The sequence below is a fragment of the Mustela erminea genome, chromosome 12 (assembly GCF_009829155.1).
Source record: "Mustela erminea isolate mMusErm1 chromosome 12, mMusErm1.Pri, whole genome shotgun sequence".
Lineage (NCBI taxonomy): Eukaryota > Metazoa > Chordata > Mammalia > Carnivora > Mustelidae > Mustela > Mustela erminea.
In genome coordinates, this window is record NC_045625.1 from 12646417 (window position 1) to 12669742 (window position 23326).

The following is a 23326-nucleotide window of genomic DNA, read 5'->3' on the forward strand; positions in this document are numbered from 1 at the left end:
GCTTGTCAACTCCCGCCCTATACTCTAGGAGAAGGAATGAGAGCAGACTGTCTTAAGGTCAAATACTGCATGAGTTCCAAGCTGCATCCCTGGGTGAGCTGTTTCACCTTCTTGAGGCTTTGTTTCCCCAAACAGAGAGTGGGGATAACAGTTGCCACCCTCCGGGTTGTCGTGAGAGCTGAATGAGGTGGCAGGACAGTGTCCAGCAGAGTCCTGGCAAGTGGGTGGCTTAAGGGGTCGAGAACTGCTGGTCTCAAGTGAACAGGAAGGCTCCATCCACAGCCCTGCAGCCCGGCTCCTTTCCCCAGGCCCATCCAGGGAGGAACATGAGAGAGCAGGAGGCAGGATTTTTGAAGTCTGGCAGAATGCGATGCTTGGGACTTTGATTTGATTTCAACACAAGCACTGGGCAGAGACATAACGTCCCTGGTTCTCCTTACACGTAGCCTTCAGGTGTCAGTCCGGTCGCTCCTGGCTTGATTACATTCATCACAAGCAGCGGACGGCTTCCAAAAACACAGTCCTAGACAGATGTTGAGCCTGTCTGGGGATTAGAAATATCCTTTTCCATTAAGCATAAATTAACTTAATCACCAGGTATGAAAGATATGCAACACAAACAGCATTCCCTGAAGCTTTCATTAAAATTAAAATTCTATTTAAAATTTAGCTTGTATTTTCTAGGACCTGAACCCCTTCAAAGAGATAATATCTGCTGTAAATTTTTACACTGACAGAGTGGCAGAGATGGATGCATGGGGGACAGTGATGAACTATGTAATTTCACTTTGCCTCCTGGCCTTCTTTTTGCCAGCGGATGGATCTTGTACATCTTAAAGAAATAATTAGTCTCGGTAAGATCTGGTCTTTGACCATTTTCAGAAACAGTCAGACGGATCTAAAAAATATGAAACTCTTGAGTCGAGATTATTCAGAACAACGTACTTCAAGTCCTGTCTTCCCAGAACCATGCTGTGGAAAGTGCTCTTAGGATACACAGAGAGGAGGGGCGTGGACAGAGGTAGCGCCAGGAGACCTCTGAATGGAACCCTCCTTGGCTCAGACTGTTCGTCGGGATTGGAGCCTGGGAGTGGAGAAGGGGGCAGCAGTCGGGGCTCATGGCGTCCCTTATCGAACGTTGCAAGAGAGACCGCCTGGGGGACATCCACAGAGTAGAAAGAGCGGTAAAGTCGGACAAACCTGGCTTCGGATCTCATTCTTTTTTTTTCCTGACTCTGATCTTGGGCGAGTCTCGTAATTTTCTCCAAGCTTCTGTTCTCTAATCTGTGAAGTGAGGAAAATAATACCTGCCTCCTAGAATCCTTGTGAGGGCTAGACGTAATCTTCGTGCTTAGAACTCTTCGAACATTCTGGGCTCTTCCTGAATGCTTAATATTATTTATTCATTTCGGAAGCTGTCGTTGAACATCTGCCATGTGTCCGATTCTAGACTAAGTGCTGAGGACGCAGAAAGTCATAAAATACAGTCCCCACCCTCAAGATGCCCAGAGACGGGGGACTGGGACGTATAAACAAGAAAAGCACAATATAGGGTGACCAGTCCAAAGTGGGAGCAGGAGCGAGGTATGGAGACAGCACAGAGAAGGGAGCCGTGGGCCCTGTAGGGGGTGACATCTGCTGGCCCGTAATGACACAGAGAGGCTTCATGGTGTATGAGAGGGAAGGGCATGGGGGGTGGGAGGCACGGCTTGTGCAAAGGCAGAGAGGCATGGAGAGACATTTTGTATCTGGGGGATAATAATCAGAGCAGTTCTGTCAGATGGGGAGGAGGGCAGAGAATCATAAGGATGGAGTGTCTCCCCGTGTGGGTGCGCCCTCTGAAGACCTGGCCTTGAAGTGTTCCGGATGATTCCTCAGCTTGGTCATGGAGGCCTCGTGGGTGCCACGTGGGGCCAGCCGCCCCACTGAGATGTTCAGGATGCCCAGACCACAAGGTGTCTCTTCCGAAAGGAAATCCAGCTGTTGAGTTTCAGGGGATTGCAGATTTGAGAGGAAGCAGGTCCTAGAGTGGCACATGGCCTGGATGAGGAGGCCCAGGCAGTCAGGAGCCCGGTCCCCACCTGTGACCTCATGTGAGCCCCCTGGGAGCAGAAGCACCTCTGTGTTTTTCCACTCTGAGTCCCCAGTGCAAGGGCCTGTCACAGAGTAGAAGCTTGTAAATATTTGTTGGATCACCGCTCAGATGTCCCATCTGGCCATCTGGGCCATCTTTAGCCTGCTTCCTCCCAGTGCCCTTCTGAGAACCAGGGACACAACGGGGGGTGAATGCCCTCGGCAAAGCCTCAGGCTTTATTCCCACACAGATGTGTGCTGGGGTATAGCTGTGCCCCAATGATAATGGGTACCGATGCTGAAAAACCAGTTTACCTGTCCATTAAAGAAGACCTCTGCCTGATTACTACTGGCTCTCTCACTTAACAAAACAGCTGGCATGGACCCTTTCAAACTACGAAGAAATGCACCCTACATGATTATATTTGGCAATTTGCCTTTTTAGTAGTGCGACGTTGACTTCGTAGTCAAAACAATAATTATATTTGAGACTATCAAAGATATCCCGCTTCTTTCCCGTGCCATCCAAAACATGTTAATTTACGAAGGAAAAAAAAATTGAAACTGTACCTACCTACAAAGCCAGCATTATCTCAAAAAAAAAAAAAAATGTTTTCCCAAACATTTCCAACCGACTTGACAGCGCAGAACATCCCTTTTCTCCCAAAGCCACCGCGCTTTGTTTTAGTGATAAATGTGTTCTAAAGAAAACCGCTGCTGTGCAGGGCTGGCAGCAGGGTCTGGTTTGAAGTTTTGAGGCTGCACCACTGTATTCCAAAGTGTTATGCTCAGCCGACGGGGACACTGTGAAGGGACTGGGGAGTTTCTAAAGTGCTGCACAGAAAGCAGGGACTTGCACGGCAGCGGCAGAACGAGAAGGGACTACAAGAAAGACCAGTGTTGGAAATCAAGCCGTTGATGCTCACTGCCGCTAAGTAACGTGCTTTGGCCCAGGCCATGGCCAATAATATCCGCTGTGCCTCACGAGAGATGTGTCAGAATATGAGATTTGCCCAAGGTCGTGGGCCAAGGCCAAGTCCCTTTGTTTTCCCCAGAAGGCCCATTGCCGGGGCGGAGCCTAGGAGACCACGTGTTCAGGTCTGACCACCACACACTCCATGTCCTATGGACACAGTAGTTCTCCCCTCACGGGCCTCCGTTTCCTTGTCTGCACTCAGAGAATGATTTCTGCCCCTCTCACCTTACAGCCTTGCCCCCGAGGGGCCAGTGAGGTGATGGGAGTGTTGAGCCCCGGGAAGCATTGTCAGAGCGTCCGCAGTGGTCCTCCCAACCCCAGGACCTGACCCCCTGTCCCCCTTCTCCACTGGCCCAGAACATCTCCCGGGTTCCTATGGGGCTACCCCAAACCCACCCATTCTGGGGTTTTCCTAACCCCTCCTCCCCCAGAAGGCCAGGTCTAGAGAAGCTCAAGCTCTGCTCTTCTCCTGTTGGATGGATCTGGGCGAATCCTCTCCCCACACCCACCCTCATTTTCTTAGGCCTACAGGGAGAGAATTTGGCCAAAGTGATTTCTGAAATCCCTTCCAACAGAAAGCTCAGAGTCTGAGAGAGCTTAGTTTGCTCAAGCTGGACTTGTCAGTCCTTGGCTGTGGAGACTCCAGAGGAATTGGAGTCCTTTGTTTTCTAAAGGGGCTGTGTTTAACCCTTTACACGTCAAACCCTTTCAGCTTTGCTGGGAATCTTGACTTCTTAAATACGTTTCAGTGACTTTGGCTTTTCATTTGAAGGTTGGTTCTGCAAGCTGGGTTTAAACGATTCTGTGGTCTATCAGCGCCCTGGAGAGCTCTGACGGGGTTTTCTACTTTTTTGTCTTCAGGCCATCACCCCGAACAGGCGGATTGCATGGCTGTGACACCCGTCTCATCCCTTCTAACTTGCTGGCTGCACTGTGCCGTGGGATGGTCTGAAAACCAGATCACCGAGTTGTGAGAAGTGTGTGTAGAGGAAGAGTATATGGGTGTGGAGGATAGGCCCCCAGAGGCTCTCCTCACTCAAACTTCAGGGCATTGAACTTTAGGATTTTGATTTGGGCTTCTCGGAGAGCAAGAGCCTCTCGCTTGCTTCCCTGTTCTTAGCAGTGTTCTCTGCAGAGAGAGGAAGCTGTTGGGTGTCTGGGTTCTGACAGTGCAGAGATTTCTCTACCACCTGGTATTCACTTGGGAATTACCACACAGGTCTTTACCCTAAATCTCTCCTCTCTCACTGCCAGCACATACCCTCGGCTCCGTCGCTGCCTCTAGAGTTCCAGAACTGTGCCCTTCCTGCCGAGCCCCTGCTTGTTTACACAGGCGGTGTCCTCTGCCTGGGATCCAGGCCTTCCTTTCTCTCTACCTGCCTCTCTACCTGCCATCTCGAAGGCTCCCCTGCAAGACTTTCAGCTTGCAACTACCTCATGGAAGCCTCTGGAAGCTGCCCTAAACACTCAGAGGAGCAGAGTGCCCGTCATCCCTGTGCCCACCTTCTGCGTCACACACACTCAGTGATGTGTCTGCGGGTGTCGCCCCAGCCAAATGGACACCCTCCACGCTCGAACTGGCTTGGGGTCCCCAGCACCCCGCGCGATGCCTGGCACATAGCAGGCACTCGATTAGGGTAGGAAAATGAATGAACAAATAAATGAATGAATGTGTTGGCTCCCTTTTTTGGGAGCGTATACTGTGGGGACTCAAAATATGACCTTATTTGGAGAGAGGGTCTTTATAGAGCTCATGAAGTTAATATGAGGTCATTAAGAGTGGGCCCTAATCCTCCGTGACTGGTGTCCTTACAAGGAGAGGAAATTTGGACACAGGCCCACACGGAGGGGAGTGAAAATCCAGGGAGAACATGGTCCTCCTGAGGACACGGGCCTGGAGCACCAGCCCCTCCAAGAAAAGTGACATGTCTGCATGTCTGTTCCCCATACTAGGAGCTCTGACTAGATGAAGAAATCCGTGACTGGTTGGACCAACACATGTAGAGATAAGTAGAGAAAACCACCACTGAAATGAAAAATGACTTCATTAGTTACTTCAATATTTTATGAATGTTCAGTGCGGCGCTGTCAAAATGGGAGATGGATCTCTTTTCATCACTCATGAAACACCAGCACGTGGTGGGATCTTTGACGAGTGCTAAGGATTCTGTGCGGCGAGCAGGGGCGCGGTCTGTAACCTGGAGACGGGGCGGGCTGTAAGCGTGTGGGTCGTTTTGATGGCTGCGCGCTCGGTGCTCTTCACTGAACAATTCCGCCCCCCCCCCGCCCCGCCCCGCCTCACACACCTGGGAAGAGAGAAACAAAGGGTCTGCTGAAATGTCAGAAGTGGGAACGACAGATGGGAAACCTGAAGTTAGAGGCGAATGGGATGGAGAATCTGGGACTGGAATCCGAGACTCCACCTGGCCTCCTGCTCTTCTTCTTCTACCCACCAGAATTCTCCTTTCCCTGAAGTGGTCCACGTGCCTTATGTTGGGATGTACACCCCTAACCTGCACAGAGAACGCTCTTCCTCTCCCACTTCTTCTACACTCTTCTATAGGAGATAGGAATCATCATCCCTATTTTACAGATGAAAATACTGATCCCCAGAAAGTTTAAGTGTTTTGCCAGAGTCGTAGGATTAATAACCAGCAGCAGGGGAATTTTGTCTCTGGCTGTCTTTCTCCCAAGCTTCCCACCATTCTGTGTTTTTCTTAATGAATCTTGATCCCCAAGCCTGAGACATTTCCCCTCCAATTATGTATAACATATTTTGAAATATCCATTTCGTTAGAAGTAATACATTTTTCAGGGCAAACCGGCATATATGTAAGAATCCCTAGAGAAATGTGTGGTAAGATTTGGCAGGTTTCAAAGGCCTTGCTGACCCTTGAAGGTGGCCACCCAGTGGAAATGAGCGACCGGATGATCTAGACATGGCTGGGCATGACTTGTGGTGAATGCTTGGAAGAATCTCGAATCATTTGCAGATAACTGACTGAAGGTGGTGGCCTTTGATTAACGGAAGACCAGACTATCTCCTGTCCTGTTCTGGTTTTGCAAGTGTCCTTTCCCTCCTCCAGGGAGAACCTTTAAGTAGAATCACTAAAACCTCTCATTTTTTTCCATGAGCTCTGGGAAGGCAGAAGGAACCTGTTGCCCTCAGGATTCCGTCATCTAGCACCATCCTACTACCTGGAAGGATAATCCATAAATAATCTATGAAATAATGATGTTTTCTTTCATTTTGAAACCATGGACATTCTTTGCTATTTTCTTCTTCTTCTTCTTCTTCTTTTTTTTTTTTTTTTTTTTTTTTGACCATTGCTCTGGAGACAGCCTCTGGGCTAGTGGTGGACTTCCTTCCATTTCTCCTTTTGGATCCACACTATACACCAGATTCCTAGCAAGGCACCATCCACATGCGTACTGGCAAATCAAAAATGAATCCTCTCCTGTTTATCCATGCCTGTTGTCTGTTGATCTTTCTGCTAAGTCTTGGGAATTGCACTGGGTTGTTCCTTCTAGAAGCTCACAGCTTGTGAGCAGCTTGAAAAAATAACTCGAACATGATGAAGACCATAGTCAGTGTTAAATGAGGCACGGGTGATGAGCTATGGGAGGAAGGGTGATTAATTTTTCCTGGAGAAATGAGGGGAGGGTGCACAGAGAAGACAGATATTTTTTTAAAAAAATTTATTACATAAATGAATTTTGAGTAGCTCGTCCCAAGTTCACATTCTACATAAGAAACTCAAAAATAGAGCTCACTGTTTCCAATTCTGGCTGTTTAGGATGCTGACTCAGATTCAGATTCATAGCTTTGAGAAGACGAGTCTAAAAAAATAATTAGAGATACAAATCTCAATGACTGTTTCTTATTAGTAGGAAAGCAACTGTGGGTCACTTGAAAATATTACTTAATCTCATTACTTCTCATTTCACATACTCCTATGCGAGATATTTTTAAACCCATATTTTTGCTGAAATTAATAGGAAAGCATGTCATCCTATTTTATTGTGATCGCAATAGTTAACTTCATGGCAAACAAAAGATTATAGATAGAAAAGCTTTGAACTGGTGACTATGATTTCATTCTTTAGCAGTTCACAAGGTCATGGACTCAAGCCAGATTAGAGAACAAGAGCCTTAAAAATGGTTAATACCGGGGCGCCTGGGTGGCTCAGTGGGTTAAGCCGCTGCCTTCGGCTCAGGTCATGATCTCAGGGTCTTGGGATCGAGTCCTGCATCGGGCTCTCTGCTCAGCAGGGAGCCTGCTTCCTCCTCTCTCTCTCTCTGCCTGCCTCTCTGCCTACTTGTGATCTCTGTCTGTCAAATAAATAAATAAAATCTTAAAAAAAAAATGGTTAATACCTGTTGACTCAGAAACTTCACTTCTGGGAATTTATACCGAAGATATAACCCAAAATTATGAGTAAGATTTATTGTCCAAGTATGTACATCCAAGTAGTGGAAAATCAGAAACAATCGAAATAGCCGTTAGCCTGAGGGAAGTCGTTCAGTCATTAAAAATTTCTATAAATAATCCTGGTGATATGGCAACATGCTTCTCACACAATGTTAAATGGAAAGTGGGCTACAGAATTCTGCATCAAGTATGATTTCAACGACGCGAACAGATTATATTCACAAAAGTGAAGTAGAAGGGAGTTTGTCTAATATTAAAAGCGATCATTTCTGACAGTGAGATTATCTTCGAGAGTTGTGTTGTCTTGCCTATAGATTTCCGTATTTTTGTGTGTCTTCTGTAAGGAGACATGCTATGACGCCGTTAAAGCTGGTGATATTAGAGAGAACCCCCACAGCTTAGACCTCCAGGGAGGAACGTACGGCACAGGCCAGCATATTCTGAGGTTCAAGGGCAGCATGGTTCAGAGCAGTAGCAGAGATTTTCAAAGCAAAAGAGCATGACCGACCAAACTTGGACTTGTCTGGGTCCACAACTGGGGGCTGGTGACGGCAGGAGGAGCGTGGGAGGCCAGGCACCAGTCAACACGGTCACCCAGGCAGTGGTGGCCTCATGGCGCCATGAGCTCAGGTCACTCACAGCTGGACTCAGACAGCACGGGAGGGGGTGAGGAATGGCACCTGCTGCCCAGGCAGAAGAAGCAGGCAAGGACTTGGCAGGGGGGGTGCAGTTGAACAGGCAGGGGTAACGGTCAAGGGGGTGGGAAAGTTCTAGAACACCAAACAGGTCCTGAGCTGGAAGCCCTACTGCATGGAATCATCCCTCTCCATAAGGATGGGGTTGGTATTAGCTACTAGAGTCCAAGTTTCCTCTTAGGCATCAGGATTCCAGGCTGAGAGCAGAAAGAGCAAAGCCAGGGCGAGGACCTGCCAGGCCAGGCCAGGATGGGGGCTCCGGTCGTGGACCGAGCTGAGGCGGCTGGCAGAGCGTCAGGACTCCGCAGGACTCCAGCTGCGAGGGACTGGCTGGTGTCGCTCCCGATGGGCAGTAAACTAAATGTGTGATAATGTATACAAGACAAGCAGTTAGAGATGTCCCTTCGGTGATCGTCATTAACCATGGAAATATTTTTAGTTGCTAGTACTTTCTTCCAAGAGAAAATGCTATTTCCAAAGATGGCTCTGTCGGGAATGTGGGCCTCCAAGCCACGTATGTTTCATTTTTGTACTCAGCGTGTGAAGCCAAGTCGCCCTGTATATTTAACCCACGTTCTGGTTGGTATCCCTGAGCTGTGCTGGAAAAATGACAGGATAAATATTGTGCCATTCAAAGCACAGAAGAAAAAATACACCTCAGTGTTTTCTTTAAATACTTTACATTTATCTAATACTTTCTATTACACCCATGCATTTGTTCATCGTGACAGACGTATGCTGCGTTGACACAGCCAGCCCAGAGAGGTTGGTGACTGCCCTGTGCCAGCCACTGTTTGTATGTAGGGGTGTGTGTGAAGTGAGTGTTTTGAAACAACTTACAAAAACATGCATATGTAATCTCGTATTATAAATATACTTATATTTGTATAAAACATCACAATCTTCACAACAACTTGCAAGGGAGATTATCCCCATTTTAAGGATAAGAAAACAGAGGATCAGAAGAGCTAAGTGACTTGCCTGAAGTCACACGGCATCTAGGAGGCCGAGTCAGGATTTGAGCGCAGCTAGGATGCCTTGTCCTCGTCCCAAAGGTCAGAGGAGGGGTTTCCCGCTCCCGCAGCACTGAGGTCCCTGAGGCCATCCCTGTGCGTCCTCCAAGCCCCCTCCCCAAAGTTCAGGCATCTGCAGATTTCCTTCCGAATACCTTTCAGTGCAGCCACAACATTTCTGTCCCTATATCTGAGAAGTGTGAGTCACTCCTGTTGGGAAAAACTAGAAAAAATGGGTCTGGGAGTTGGGCAGTGGAAAAGAAAGGGGTGGGGGGAGCAGGGCAAGGCAGCACAGAAGAGGGTAAGTGAGTTGGGGAGCTGAGGGGCAACACATGGAGCTTCAGAACTGACTTCCCACCCCACGTGTGTCCGAGGAGAGCAGGTCCCTGAGTGAGGGGGGGCGGATGGGGGCGGTTCCTCTGCCAGGAATCAGGAAGCAGGGCTGAGGCCCCTCACGCTAGCAAGGATGGGGGGCGGGATGTGAGGAAATACCTCTGTATCTGAGCCCCTCCCGGAAGGTAAAGCATTCCAAGCAGTTCATTTTCACAGCATCCTGTAGATTGTGCAACTCCTGGTGATTCAGTGAAAGGTGATTGAACCTTCAGATGGAACACATGTGCGCACACACACACGCACATGTGAGCACACACGCACACACACACACATGCACGCACGCGTGCGCACACGCACACAAACACGCACGTATGCCTGCACGCAGAAAAAAAGGCTCAAGGTGAATGTTATCTGCAACAAAGCAAAACACATTCCAGACCTCTTGTTCAGACTGCGAGGGAGAAAGAGGCTAAAAATATCAAGGGAGCATCGTGTGGCAACTTACTGTTCCTAAGTTTAAGACAGATAAGATACAGATAAGATAGATGACTCCGTCCCGTTGCTGTTGGATGCCGGTGAACACAACACTCTGAAAAACGGCTTTTTGCCACTTTGTTCCTGCCCTTCATCTCACGATCTTAGAGATCGTAGGGATCTGAGCTGGTGGGGTAGAAACAAAAAGGGTTTCTATCACTGTGTCTCGGTGCTTACTGCATCATTAACGGAGCTCTTTTTTCATAAGGGTCTCCCTGCCCCAGATGTAAGCTCTTTTTAATTTTTTTTTAAGATTATTTATTTGAGAGAGAGAGCGCGCGAGCAAGCACAAGCAAAGGGAGTGGCAGACAGAGGGAGGGGAGAAGGGACGCGGGACTCGATCCAAGGACCCCGGGATCATGACCTGAGCCGAAGGCAGATGCTTAATGACTGAGCCCCCCCCCGGACGCTCCCCAGATGTAAGCTCTGGAAGGCAGGGGTGCTGTCTTACTCACTTGGCATCCCCTCTACCCAGTGCTGGCACAGAGAAGGTACCACATGTTCATCTCGCTTGCTTATCACGCTTGGTGCCAGTTTAAAGAGCTGTGGTACCCGGGACTTTGTTCCAACCATTTGAGGAGAGGGAGAATCTGGGCCTGAGCTGCTCCTTCCCCACAGGGGTGTTTGCAAGGTCCCGGCCCTTTCCAGCCCCGCAGGCGCAGGCCCGGGCGGAGGCCTCCTGAGCCACTTGCACGGTTCCGTAAACGTCACTTGTGTTTGTCTCATGCAAAACAGCCTGGAAACAGCAGTTCACTGTGCTTTCTGATTTCAGCTTTCCAGATATCTATGTGGACAGAAAACACAGATTCCCTCCAGTTTCTGACAGAATGTCTTCATCCGTGCTTCAGCTTTCAAAGCTTTTCGTAGCCAGGTACTGGTCAGTTGAGTCGATGTGGCTGGAAGATTCTGCGTCTCCTACACCTATAGCTACTCTCAGTAGAGTGGTCCGGAGGACACAGGCAGAGGAATGGGGCTGCAGAAGCAGAGATGTCATTAGAACTATCGGCGCTTCTCCCTTAACACCACAGGGCAGAGTGGGAGGGAAGACAGGTTTTCACCACAGAGAGACTTGATATGAATCTCGGTCCAGGCCTTTGTCTGCTCTGTGACTTCGGTTGACTGACGTACCTTCTCTGAGCCGTCGGTTCTTGAGCTATAAAGTGCAGATGATTGTACCGAAGGATCACTGAAACATTGTGGGTTTCAGAAGTAACTTTTTGGCCAATGTGATCACAGCTACGTTAAATCTCACCTACCATGTGCATCGGCAACACGGAGGACAGAGAAACAGAAAGACAGACAGAAAAAATCCTGGAAATAAAATTCTAGTATGTTAGCAGGGGCTGTAGGTGGGTGGTGAGACAAAGGGTGAACTTTCCTCCCTTTTCCTGCTTTTTGGTATCTTTAAAGACTTTTTTCCATGAATATATATTGACCTTATCGTTAGGAAAACAGAAAATAAAGAAGTGTAAAATAGGCGAAAAGAAATAATATGCATTAAGTACCAGGCATAAGTTGGCACTCGGTAAATGGTAGCTATTTTTACTAATTAGTCATTATGCCTAATAATAATAATTAGGCTTAACAATTTCCTCTGGGACCAGAGGTTGTGAATGAGTCTGTTGGTGGCTGCTGATGACTCCGTCTCAGTCAGGGGGAGCTCTGGATTCACTTCCAACCGGGCTCCCCCTCCCTTGCCTCCCTGATCCTTCTGCCAGTGCCTGAGCTCCAGACTCCCCAGCACTCCCTCTGCTTCCCCCACATACGAGCCCGAGCAGTACTGCCGTGCCCCCGGCAGAGGGGAGCTCACGTCCAGGCAGGCAGAGGTCTTCTCCATGGAGGGGCTCGTCCAAGGACAGTGGCTGTGGGCAGGGTGGGACACTGCCATTGCTTTATTGATGGCAGGTCAATTGTCTCAAGTGAGAGGGTTAAGAGTCTTGTCTATTTCTTCTGTTTGAATCGCAGACAAGGTCCCTGGGAAGAGAGTTTCGCAGCATGTAAATCCAACTTGACGCTGTTAGTTAGCAAGCCCTGAAGTGAAACATGTCCACCTCTCTGCTGATGGCATAGTGAGAAAACTGGTCAGAAGGAAGCCCAAGTGAGGCTTTTAGACTAACCTACCAGACACCTTAGGGCCCCATAGGGTGAACCAGATAGAATTAAACTTCTTCTAAGGAAAGAGAAAGTGAGGTCTCTAACTAGCTCCATGACCGTGAGGAAGTCCGTTCGCCGCTCTGAACCCGTGTCTGAGATGGAAAATGAGAGATCAGCGCCACTGCTCCCCGAAATCCCTGGACGTTCTCAATTCCGTGACATGCTGGTGATAAACACCGTTGGTTCTGAGAAGAAACTGGATTTGGAGGTTTTCTTTGCTCGGCGGGTGAGCTGCCAAAATGTGATGCCTAGGATGGGAAAGGACAGGCATTCTCTCTGGGGCCAACACTTAATCAGTGTGGCCCCCAGAGGTGACAGATGATGGCAGGATGGCAGTTGGTGGCTTCGAGAACAGTGGAAACAGCAGGTCCTCCACAGGTGTGTGTGAGCCCTCCGTTGTGACTGTGTTGGGTGTGCCGTGCCGCCGTGTGCCAGGCACGGTGGCAGAAGTTATGTGTACTGCGCATCATGTCTATTGTTGGGTACCCTGCAGGAGTGGCAGCTGAGACATAGGAGCCTGGCTCCCTTTTTTCCCTTGACATTTTCTGTGCCTCAACCGTAGTGTCAGTGCATGGCCCCAAGAATTGGAGAGAGAGCGAGATGATCCCACCTTCACAGAGCTGGCAGTTTAGAAATTATAGACAAGTAAAGGGGTAATTGTTGTGTAGTGTGAAACAGTCTTCAAAAAAGAGGTAAAAGTAGGGTGTCATGAAGGTGAGGTGGAAGCAATGACATTCCAGGCAGAGGCAACGGCATGTGCAAAGGCCCAGCGCTACTATCCAAGGGGAGGACCTGGTGAGCTTTGTGGTCTGGCAGTCCCTGGGTTTACATGGGGTTGTGGAAGGGCAGGGCTGGAGGGGACACAGCCAGCACATGAAAGGACTGGACCCGGCCAGGGACCCTGCAGGCAGAGGGGAGTCATTCATTCATGTGTTCACGCACCTGGCCAGTGTTTGGTGAGGGCCTACTGTGCGCCAGGACGAGGAGCCAGTAGTGAACAAAACCATCACCGATCGCTGCCTTGGTGAACCTGACATTCTTTATTGGAGGGGGGGTGTGTGTGTGAGAGAGCAGGAGATGGACAGCAACAAAGTAAATGAGTAAAATCTACGCTCTGAGAAATGGCGGGAGTGCTGGGGACAGATAGAATGGGACGAGGCAGGCCCTCGTGGGCTGGGGAGGAGCGGGTGTCACAACTTTAGGCAGCGTGGCCGAGGGAGGCCTGCCAGAGAAGGGGATGTTTCCACAAGGACTTGAAGGAAGTAAGGGCGAGACACGGGGACAGGTTGAGGGGCACGAGGTGACATGGGCAGATCTGCCATGTGGCTAGGACATGGAAGATGTGTTGGGAGGGGAAGCTGGAAGCAAGGAGACTGGTGATGAGGCAGTTGGGATTCAAGTGACCCACCATTGAAGTGACAGGTGGTGGCAGCTTGGAATCCAGGGAGTGGCGGTGGCAATGGAGAGAAGTGGGTGATGCAAGGTGACAGAGGAACGACACTAGTCTACTCATGGGGTTTGGGGTTTACCCTCCTCTCCTGTCTCTTGCTCAAGCACTGTGGGTGCTATATCTCTTTCCTGAGCTGGGGAACTAAGCCCAAGGTCAGGTTTGTGACAGAAATGGATGCCCTTCCAAGTATTTTGCCTACTGCACTGCTCACAACACCCAGCAGGTGGCGGCAGCCCACGTGACCGTTGTGGAGGAAAGAAGGGCCCAGAAGAGACGTGGTACAGTCCCCCAGTGGAGTATTATTCAGCCTTTAAAAAGGAGGTCTGAGACCTGCTACAGCATGGATGAACTTGGAGGACATTGTGCCGGGTGAAATAAGCCAGACACAAAAGGACACACACTGTATGCTTCCACTGACATGAGCTTTCTAGAGTGTCAGGTTCATAGAGCCGGGAAGTAGCATGGAGGCTGCCGGGGGCCAGGGAGGCAGGAAATGGGAGTTAGTGTGTAACACGCAGAGTGTAAGTCCGGGAACGTGGATTGTGGTTGTGGTCGCACAACAGTATAAGAGTACTCAATAGCACTGAACTGTACCTTAATAATGGTGAGAATGATACATTTCATGTTACCTGTACTTTAAGAAACTTTAAGGATCTGTGTCAGGTCATTTACCTAAAGTGGGGCGACCAGCAAGTCCAGCCCAGCTCTGGGGCCCCCTTGCACCCCTGCTTCTCACTGTCTTCCCTGGTTCTAGACTGTCCCGGATCACCTGGTAAGTGACTTGGCCTCTCTAGGCCTATCTTTCCTCCCCTGGGAGGCGGAGACGACACTTCCTGGAGTTGCTGAAAGAATGAGGCGCGATCACACACTCGCCTCGGTGAGATCCTATCTCCTTGCGTTGTGTTGCTCTCCTTATGTCAGAATGCCTGACTTTGGTAAAACAGCACAGACCTAGCTAGAATCCGCGCTCCCGCTCCGTGAGCTGTGTGACCTTGGCAAGGCGCTTATCTTCCTGAGCCTCAGTTTCCACTTATAAAGAAGGCCTGATATGTTCTACCGGGCAGGGGTGAGGGTGAGACTAAATACGACCTTGGATCGAGGTCCCCAGGGCAGCGCCTGGACACCACGGCCTCCGATAAAGGGCTGCTGTTCCCATAAGGACACAGGATCATAGTTAGACAAGGAAAAAATTAACACAGTGACGTTACAAGTCAATTCAACATCCTTCCCCACTTCCACACCATTTTGTAGGCGGATACAGCCTCTCCCTTCTGGGAGTTGAGGTGTTTGTGGAGTCCTGAAATGACACCTTTGTGTTGGCTTCAGGAACAGGTCCACCGTCTGATTTGTTTTACAAAGGAGATCCATTCAACCGAGTCTAAATAATAGTTCCTGAGCTCCTGCTTGGGCCTGGCCCCAAGCCGCTGCCCGAGAGTCAGACATGAGCCAGATAGGGCACTGTCTGCCCAGAGCTGATTGATATTAGCCAAGGATATTATTCTAGCAAAGTGCGCCGGGAGATGGGAAACCTGTATTCTTCCTGACCCATAAAGCCTGAGTGCCAGGAAACCTTGGACAAACTGCTCCCCGTCTCCGGAGCTCAGTCCTTGTCTACATACAGAATGACGACCACCAGTCTCTATGACTTAAAGCTCTTTCCTTTCCAAATGCATTGACTCCTTGGCCCCGTGGTTCACTCTGGAAGCGGTCTGCAGGGCATAGGGTGTTCTGGGAAAGGTGGCCAGATCACTGCTTTCTGTGCTCTGCCGACCTGGTCTTGGGGGCTTAGCAGTCAGCCAGGAGGGAGTTGGCCCCAAGGCATGCTGGGACTCCAGCTGCAGAAGGGTAAGAATGGGGAGGCTGCTGGGGCTGGGCAGAGTCTGGAATGCAGAGACCCAGAGTCAGTTCTGGAGGCCAAGGCTACAGCAAGCTAAGGGAATGGGGCACAGCTCACTCCAGGCACCCAGTGTGGGCTGGGACTTCCTGGGCACCCCCAAGCCCTTCTGCCCTGACTCCCCAGGAGCACACCAGCCAGGTCAAGAGGAGATGGCCCGAGAGGTGCCTTCTGGCCTTCCTTTACCTGCCCAAGGGGTAGAAGCCCCTCTCCTCACATCAAATTCCATGAAGAATGGGGTGGAGTTTGCTTTGTGGGCATGCCTCCTTCCCCTAGCACCTGTGGGATGACTGGGAAAGGGTTCTGGCATCTTCCTGATTGCTGGTCTGCCTTCTGGTGCTCTGTCTATCTCATGCCAAGGCACGGTCTGCTCATTTCACACGGGATGCCGCACCCGTGCTTGCTTATCTTGGGCCAGAATTGAGTCAAATCCAGCAAAGCTGCATTCGCGTCCTGGGGATCATTGGTATGTGCACTGGCATAGCGTTTCCTCGTCAAATACTCAGCAGCAACCCAAGCCCATTAACGTGGGGAAGAAAAATCTCAGGTTACCATTCAACCACTGCTGCCTCCATATGCATAAAGCCGAGAGACCCAACTCCCTTGCAGAATTAAGACAACCTTTAGAGAGCCCTGTGACTGAGAGCTCACTGCCTACCACTCCCACCTACTCCTCAAAGCGCTTCCCTACAAGCCACGTCTGCAGCCGCCCAGGACATGGCCGGGGTTACCCATGTGCCATCAACATTCTTGAAGAGTCTGATGGGCTTCCGCCACTTAAGAAATTGGTCACATTTAGAAATATTCAGCCTCAGTGCACATGTCATGGCTGTATGTAGGAAAAACATACTATTATCTCTAGAGCTTGCCTGAAACCACAGGCTTGTTCCCGAAACAGATGTTTTGTGAAACCCACCGTGACAGGCTCATCAGAGCTGGAGACGGGCCAGCACTCAGTTACCAGCCTCACAAGGACACAGACATCTCTGCCGGCTTCCCGTTTTTCCTCCACACCTGGGCTCAGTGGAGATCGTCCCTGTGGCTTCTCCTTCTGGCTCCTGGGTTCTGAAGTTAAGCATCTTACAAGCCTGACGCTCTAGGCAGAACCAGTCAGCCAGGTGTGTCCTGGAGAGAAGTTTCCAGGGTAGTGACTCTCGGGATATTTTAATTTGGTTCAGCAAACATTTATTGGGGGCCTCCTGTGCCCAGGTCACTCTTCTAGTTGTTTCCAGTCATATTCTCTCATAGTAACTGGCGGGGTGACCCATTTCAGAAACTGAGACCTTGTGCTGGTCTCTTGGGGCTGCAGAAGCAAGTTCCCTCTTGGATTCAAGAGGCAGACACGTATTCTCGCCCAGCTCTGAGGCCAGGCGGTGTCAGTCAGGCCATGCTCCCCCCGGAAGCTCTGGGGGAGACTCCTCCCTGCTCCTTCCAGCCTGTGGCGGCGGCAGGCGCTGGTTGGCTTCTGGTGCTCTCAATCTCCATCTCTGCCTCCTCTTCCTACAACCCCTTCTCTGTGTGTCTGTGTCAGATCTTGCCCTGCCTTTCTCTTCTGAGGATAGCTGTCCCTCGATTTAAGGCCTTCTCCAAATCCAGGATAACCTCCTCTCAAGATCCTTAACTTGACTGCATCTGTAAAGATCCTTTTCCAAATAAAGTCACATTGCCGGGTGCCGGGACTTAGGGCCACTACCTGGCCAGCTATAGACCTCTAGCTATCTTCTGGTTGTTTCCCCAAGGTCACACAGTGAGAAAGGGTCGCCATGGGAGGGAGAACCAAGCTCAGACCTTCAGTCATGTCCTCACCCCTCAGATAACGTGACACACAAATGTGGCCCATGGGCCCTGCTCTTAAGAAAACTATAGCTAAGTGGGAAAGAGCTTTGCTTGTTGGTTATGCGTAAGGGCTCATATCCAGCCAATCCCGATGACCTTGGGAAAATTATGTCACCACACTTGTGTCTCATAGGAAAATGTCTCATAAGGAAAATGGGAATCATATTAAGAATGATAATAGTCTCACTAGCCGTGAGGACAAGACCACAGAAGGTGCTTAGCCCACAGGCATGGAGTGAGCAAGATCCCAGACGCCTTGACCCCACAGCCTCTGTGGTTAACCACCGTGCTCCCGCATTCCACTTCCTAGGACTCCCCAGGACATTTGAATCAGAGCCTCTGGGTGGAAAAGGGCTAGTACATAAGTCCCTGGGAACCTGGGTGAGCACAAGCGAGAAGCCAAAGCCGACTTCAGGGTTTCGAGCTTGGCTCACTTGGGTGGATAGAGTTGCCAATAACAACACAGGTGGGAACAGCACGAAGCAGGCTTGTGGGGGGCTGGGGAACAAATCACGCTCAACCTGACTGCAAGAGGGACATCTGGGTGGATTTGACTGGCAAGTGTTGGACTTGGAAGGTGACTTTTAAAGTGACCTTGAGCTTAAGAGTGAGGGAAAGAATTGAATTTTTGGCAAATTCAAGTGCTATCACACATTAAGCCTCTCAGGGGACAGAGAGTAATCGAAAAAAGAGAACACGGAAGTGTCTGGTCTCATTTGATTCACGGTGGCAACACTCCATTTTCTCACCTGTAAAATGGGTGCTCTGCTTTTTTCTTCCCGGGCTCATGAATGATAGATCGTGGATGGGAAATTGCTCCATAGATTTGGGGTTTTAACCACACAGTCGCTCGAGGCAGCGGATACCGCCTCAGGCAGGCTGAGCAGACCGCCCCCTCGCCCGCACCCGGCAGGAGAGGTGCGTGGCCCTCTCCCCCATCCCTGCCTCGCGGCTGAGGAAGCAGTAACTGTTCATTCACCAGGTTTGAACTGGCCTTTCTGCTGGACTCTAATCCGTTCACGATCACCAAAGGAACTTTACGATAGCAACTGGAGATTCCCCGTTCCCTGGCAAGGGCTGCACTTGTGCCAGCGGTTTTTGTGTTTCAGAAAAACAGGTGAGAGCACCTCTCGCAGCGAAGCACTGCCGCACCGCCCACGTCCCTGGACCCCGCCTCCCACGTGTGCCCCGTGCTGTCTCGCATGTGTTTGCAGGACCCGCTAGGTCAGCGACGTTGCCATGGCAACCAAGGAAGAGGCCAGCTCTGACTTCAGCTCCGCACTGTGCTTGGTAGTCGGGAAACTAAATGATTGGCTTTCTCTTGTTTTCTTTCTTGGGGTGCAGGGTGCCCCCACCCTCCGCATTCCCGTTGGCACGGAAACCTTTTCCTCCTGCCTTGTGTGTTGGTCAAGTGAGGCTACTAATTTATTTGAATAGGCGTTTGGAGAAGCCATTGCGAAAGAAGAAAGTGTCTGTGTGCCAGGATGTCACAAAAAGAACACCACCCCTCACAGCTGTCCCTCGGGAAGGGATGGTGAGTGGGTGTGACCGCCTCGAGACCCCCGTCTGCACATCTCCAAATCTCTGGGACGTCTAAGCTGTCTCCTATTGAGGACCAGGGATATGCTGGGCATTCTACGAGGTTCTCTACGCTTCATATTCCGCACAGTTCTCCCCAAACCCCGTGTGCCTCGTGTCATTGTCACCATTTGGCAAATGAAGAAACTGATACTCAGAGAGGTTAAGTACCTTCCCCAAGGCTGTTCAGTGGCTAAGTGGAGAGCTGGGGCTCAGCCCTAGGCCTGCCTTGATGTGCAGTCCCCAAACTGTTGCCATTCTGCCGCCCAGCCTTAACCTTGTACTTGAACTTCTGCAACCTCTCCAGAGCCGTCAGGGAGGCATCATCTCAGAAATGTACCACGATAACTGAACATTTAGTACTTCTGTGAGCAGCCTCACTGCACACTGTCTAGATGTCTGCTTGGGGAATTGTGCAGTGACAAGAGAAATTAATACTTTAATGGATTTTGACAACAACTCTATGTTAGGGGAATTCAAATGGCAGGGAGAAAAAAGTTAGGCTTTCTCTCTGGACCTGGTTGCTAATATGCATATGCCTAATTTATTAGCTGAATTAAAAAAAAATCTCTTTCTGTTAAGACCAAAACTCTTGGAGGGAAAGAGTGCTATGGGCAGGAGGAGAGAGTTAAGTCTTCCTGGTTGGGTTTCAGCTGACCGGAAGTCACTGACTTTTGACATTTTGTTCACACTTACTTAGGCTGCAGCCAGGACCCCCGCCTCTCATTTAATCCCTCCACACCCCTGGGAGGGAGATTCTGTTGTCCAGCTCCAGCTGACAGAAGAGGAACAGAGGCTGAGTGATAACACAACTTCCCCAAGACCGGACAGTTAGGAGGGAGTGGAGCCCGATGGCTTCTTCTCATTGCCAGAAATTATTATTGTTGCCCTATTTCCCTAAAAAAAAAAAAAAAAAAAAAAAGACTCTCTAAAACCTGAAGCTGAAAATGATGCCCAGAGGTCACCCTGCCCATTTGCTTGCCTTCAGGCAGAATCACACCAAATTTCCTCTCGTTGTTTGTCTTACAGAATACTTTTCTTCCCCAGTCATCTGTTAGTGTGTCTTTTTTTTTTGCATTACCTATTAAAGGTAGAGTACTATAAGAAGAATGGATTCTATTTTCAACAAACTCAGTCTATGGGGGAGAGAAGCCACAGACTTAAACGGCCGTAATATAAGTTTAGAAAATGATAGATTCCACAAGAGAGGTGCAAATGAGGTGCTGTGGGAAATCCAGAAGCGTGTTTTCTGGTGGGAGGGATGAGGGGAGGCCCGTGGGTGGGCTGGCATTTGAAGAGCCGGCTTTTGTGGGGTGTGTAGGACTGGAGCCTGCCCGTTGGTGCCGGGGGAGCAGGGCACACGCATCCAGGCTCGGGGGCCTGCAGAAGCTGCTGGGGTGTGAGCGCATCTCAGAGTCATCTCCGCGTGTGAATGAGATGGTCCAGGGAGACTGGGTAGGGCAGGAAGCAGGTCACAAACAGAGGCTTAGAGGACGGTCTACCACGTTAGGAGGGAAAACAGAGAATGGGAAAACACCTGGAGAACGCATAGGCTTGGAAGCCAGGATATAAGAGTTCCAGAAAGAGCGGTTAAGCGTCATTGGACACTATGAAGAGGCTGAACTGGAGAAAGACCGAGAAGGTTGGGGGCAATAAGGAGGAAACTTGGTAACGCCAGGAAGAGCAGCGTGTCTGAGGCAGTAGAAGAAGAAAGGCCAGAGAAGTGTGCTCACTCCGAGGTCAGGAGGGCAACAAGCACGCCAAGGGACCTTCTCTAGGCCATGCCCTGCTGGGTTCAGATTGCAGTGTCCTAGCAGAGCGCCGGCCCAGAATCCCGTCTGCACGGCCGAAGCTCAGTGGAAGCCTGGAAAGAATGAGGTCTTGAGAGGCAGAGCCCGAAGATTCACTCCAGGAGCCACGTGACCTCAATGACATCATTTAACCTGAGCTTAGCTTCATTGGATGAACAGCCAACACTTAACCCAGTGCTAACTGCACACCAGCTGTCATTCTCAATGCTCTGCGTGTGTGTATGAGCCCATTTAAGTTTTCCAGCGGGGCCGTGACGTAGGGAGAACTGTTATCCCCATTGTACAGACAAAGACAGCAGGGCACGAGCAGGTTCAGAGACTTTTCCAAAGTCACCAAGCTAGGGAGCGACAGGCCCAGGATTCCAACCCAGGCCTTCAGGTTCCTGAGTACATGTTAATATCTCCATCTCAGGTCTCCTGCGGCTTAACCACAATAATTGATATATGGGAGAGTTCCTGGCCCAGAGAGGGGCTCAATAAGCGGTATCCCCTTACCCCCGACCAAATACAAATGCAAAGTCATGGCATCCTTGCCTGAGAAAGATCTGTGATATCAGCCCCATAAGGTCTCACTCACGTTAGCGAAAATCCCATATAGAACGACACACAAGAAAACAGCCTCCGAAAGCCTCTGGGACCCTGAGTGAAGATAGTTTTGTATTCAACACCCTCACTGCGGGTTGACCAGACAGCCGTATGGCCCCCCTAGGTGGGGTGAACCCTCAAGGGCAAATCAGGGACAGGTGAAATTCACAAAGTGAGCAGATTTCATCCAAAATTTGAGGGGGGAGAAAATTTGGCCTGGGATATGCCTACAGAATCCCTAGGTTAGGGTTCACCAGGCATACAGTATACAAAAGAGAATAGGATTACCCCCCAAAGCAAACTGCGTTTGGATGAAACTGAATGCCAGAAAGAATCACGGTGATGACTTCTCCACATGGTTTCCCCACTTATCATCTGTGTTCACAAAGGCCTGTACTTCGGTGCAGAGCTGTGTTTAAACACTAAAATGCTTTGTGTTGCAGAGAGGCGCTGAGTATGTAATTAAAAGGATCCCTTCATTAGCACAACTAGACAATGAAAGCTCAAGTTGGCCTTTTCCGCTAATTTTGGAGGTGGTAAAACAGAGGCTAATACAACCCCTGATTACAATTGTCACATAGACAGTGCCTTGCCGTTGCCACTAGGAAATCTTTGTTCTCCCTGAAGACAGCCAGGATCTTCCCGTCACTGGGAGGGACGAAGAGAAAGGAGAACGCATTCTGGCAACCGGAAGTGGAGGGTGTGGCAGTGTCCCGGCCACAGGACTCTGGTGCCAGCCTCCTCACCCCAGCAGCTGACTTAACCTCTCAAAGCTTCAGCATCCTCGGAAGTAAACCCGAGTGATTGATTAGATTGTTGTGAGAACTCAGGGGGACAATGCCCATCTGTATTCCCCGTCGGATGTCCTGAGCACCTCAATGGCTCATTCTAGCTCCAAAGCCTGTGGAGAGTTTTCTGGGAAAAATGCTACGCAGTCCAAGAGTTGAAGGGTGAGTGTTTTTCCCACGGATAATTTGGGAAGGCGCATTTACACAGAGAGGGAGGAATGTGGAGTTTGGAAGGCAAGGCCGGCCGGCAGCCCCAAGGGCTCTGCTCATGAGGTGAGCCCCATGGAGGGTGCCTCGGCGGCCGGTGCAGGCCAGGCGCAGAAGGAGGAACCCGTCTCCGGGTCCCCGTGCAAAGCTAAACACGGGCCCAATCTTCTGTAGAGAGACAGCGACCAACCCCCTGGTGGGGTTAGAGCAGGGACTCCTCAGCCCTTTGGGCAAAAACAATTCTCCCTGCCCTCCCTGCTCCTCCCTGCCCCCCAGAAGGGCCTCGAGAGTCTGAAGCTTTTCATTCAGATTCAGAATTTTGGCCACTCTGGCGGTTCAGCTTTAGGAGTGGTGTTCTTTGTTTTGGGTTTCTTCTTCTTCTTCTTTTTTTTAATGCTCTGGGTGGGAAGTCAGGAGAACTGGGTCTGTCTGCCCTTGCCACCACCTCTTACTTGATGCCTCACCTCAAGCAAGGGTCTGCCTCAACTTCCCTGTATATTGCAAAAGAAAAATGGGGTGAGAAGACCCTCCCCCAGTGCCCCTTCGCATTCCACAGTTTAATTCTTTCTTTACTTGGGAAGCAACAAATATTTTTTGTGGCATCAGTAATCCTCAGGTAAGGGGCAGGTATCCAGTGAGGTCTGAGAAGAGGATTCATCTGGGGGATTTATTTCAGCTGGGACAAGAGACAGGTGCAGGGTGACCTGGCCAGCTTGCAGCGAGCCTCCCCAGACAGGGGAGCGGGAGGGCGGTCCAGGGTCTAGTTACGTGAGGGGTTGCCGGTAGAGCAGAATGTCAGAGAGTGGTTACAGAAACCCCATGATCTCTGGGGTTCCCAGAGGGGTACGCAGATGTCTCCCATCGATGGTGACTAGACAGTGAGCCTCTTGAGATGATGGCATACAGGAGAAAAAGACGTTGGTGATTCGAATCCCAGAAGCTAACAGGTATCGAAGCCCTGTGCCA

General features: G+C 50.2%; 1 protein-coding gene across 3 annotated transcripts in view; it reads left to right on the plus strand.

Moving 5' to 3' along the window:
* The window catches only part of TTLL11 (tubulin tyrosine ligase like 11), a 225520-nt gene that overhangs the window by 155175 nt on the left and 47019 nt on the right, over positions 1 to 23326 (plus strand). For 2 of the 3 annotated variants that reach the window (XM_032306851.1, XM_032306852.1), the window contains one exon: positions 10830 to 10928. The exons of the other annotated variant lie outside the window; for it this stretch is intronic. In XM_032306851.1, the coding sequence (XP_032162742.1) occupies positions 10830 to 10928 (99 nt within the window). The remainder of the gene's footprint in view (positions 1 to 10829; positions 10929 to 23326) is intronic. 3 annotated transcript variants of the gene reach the window in all.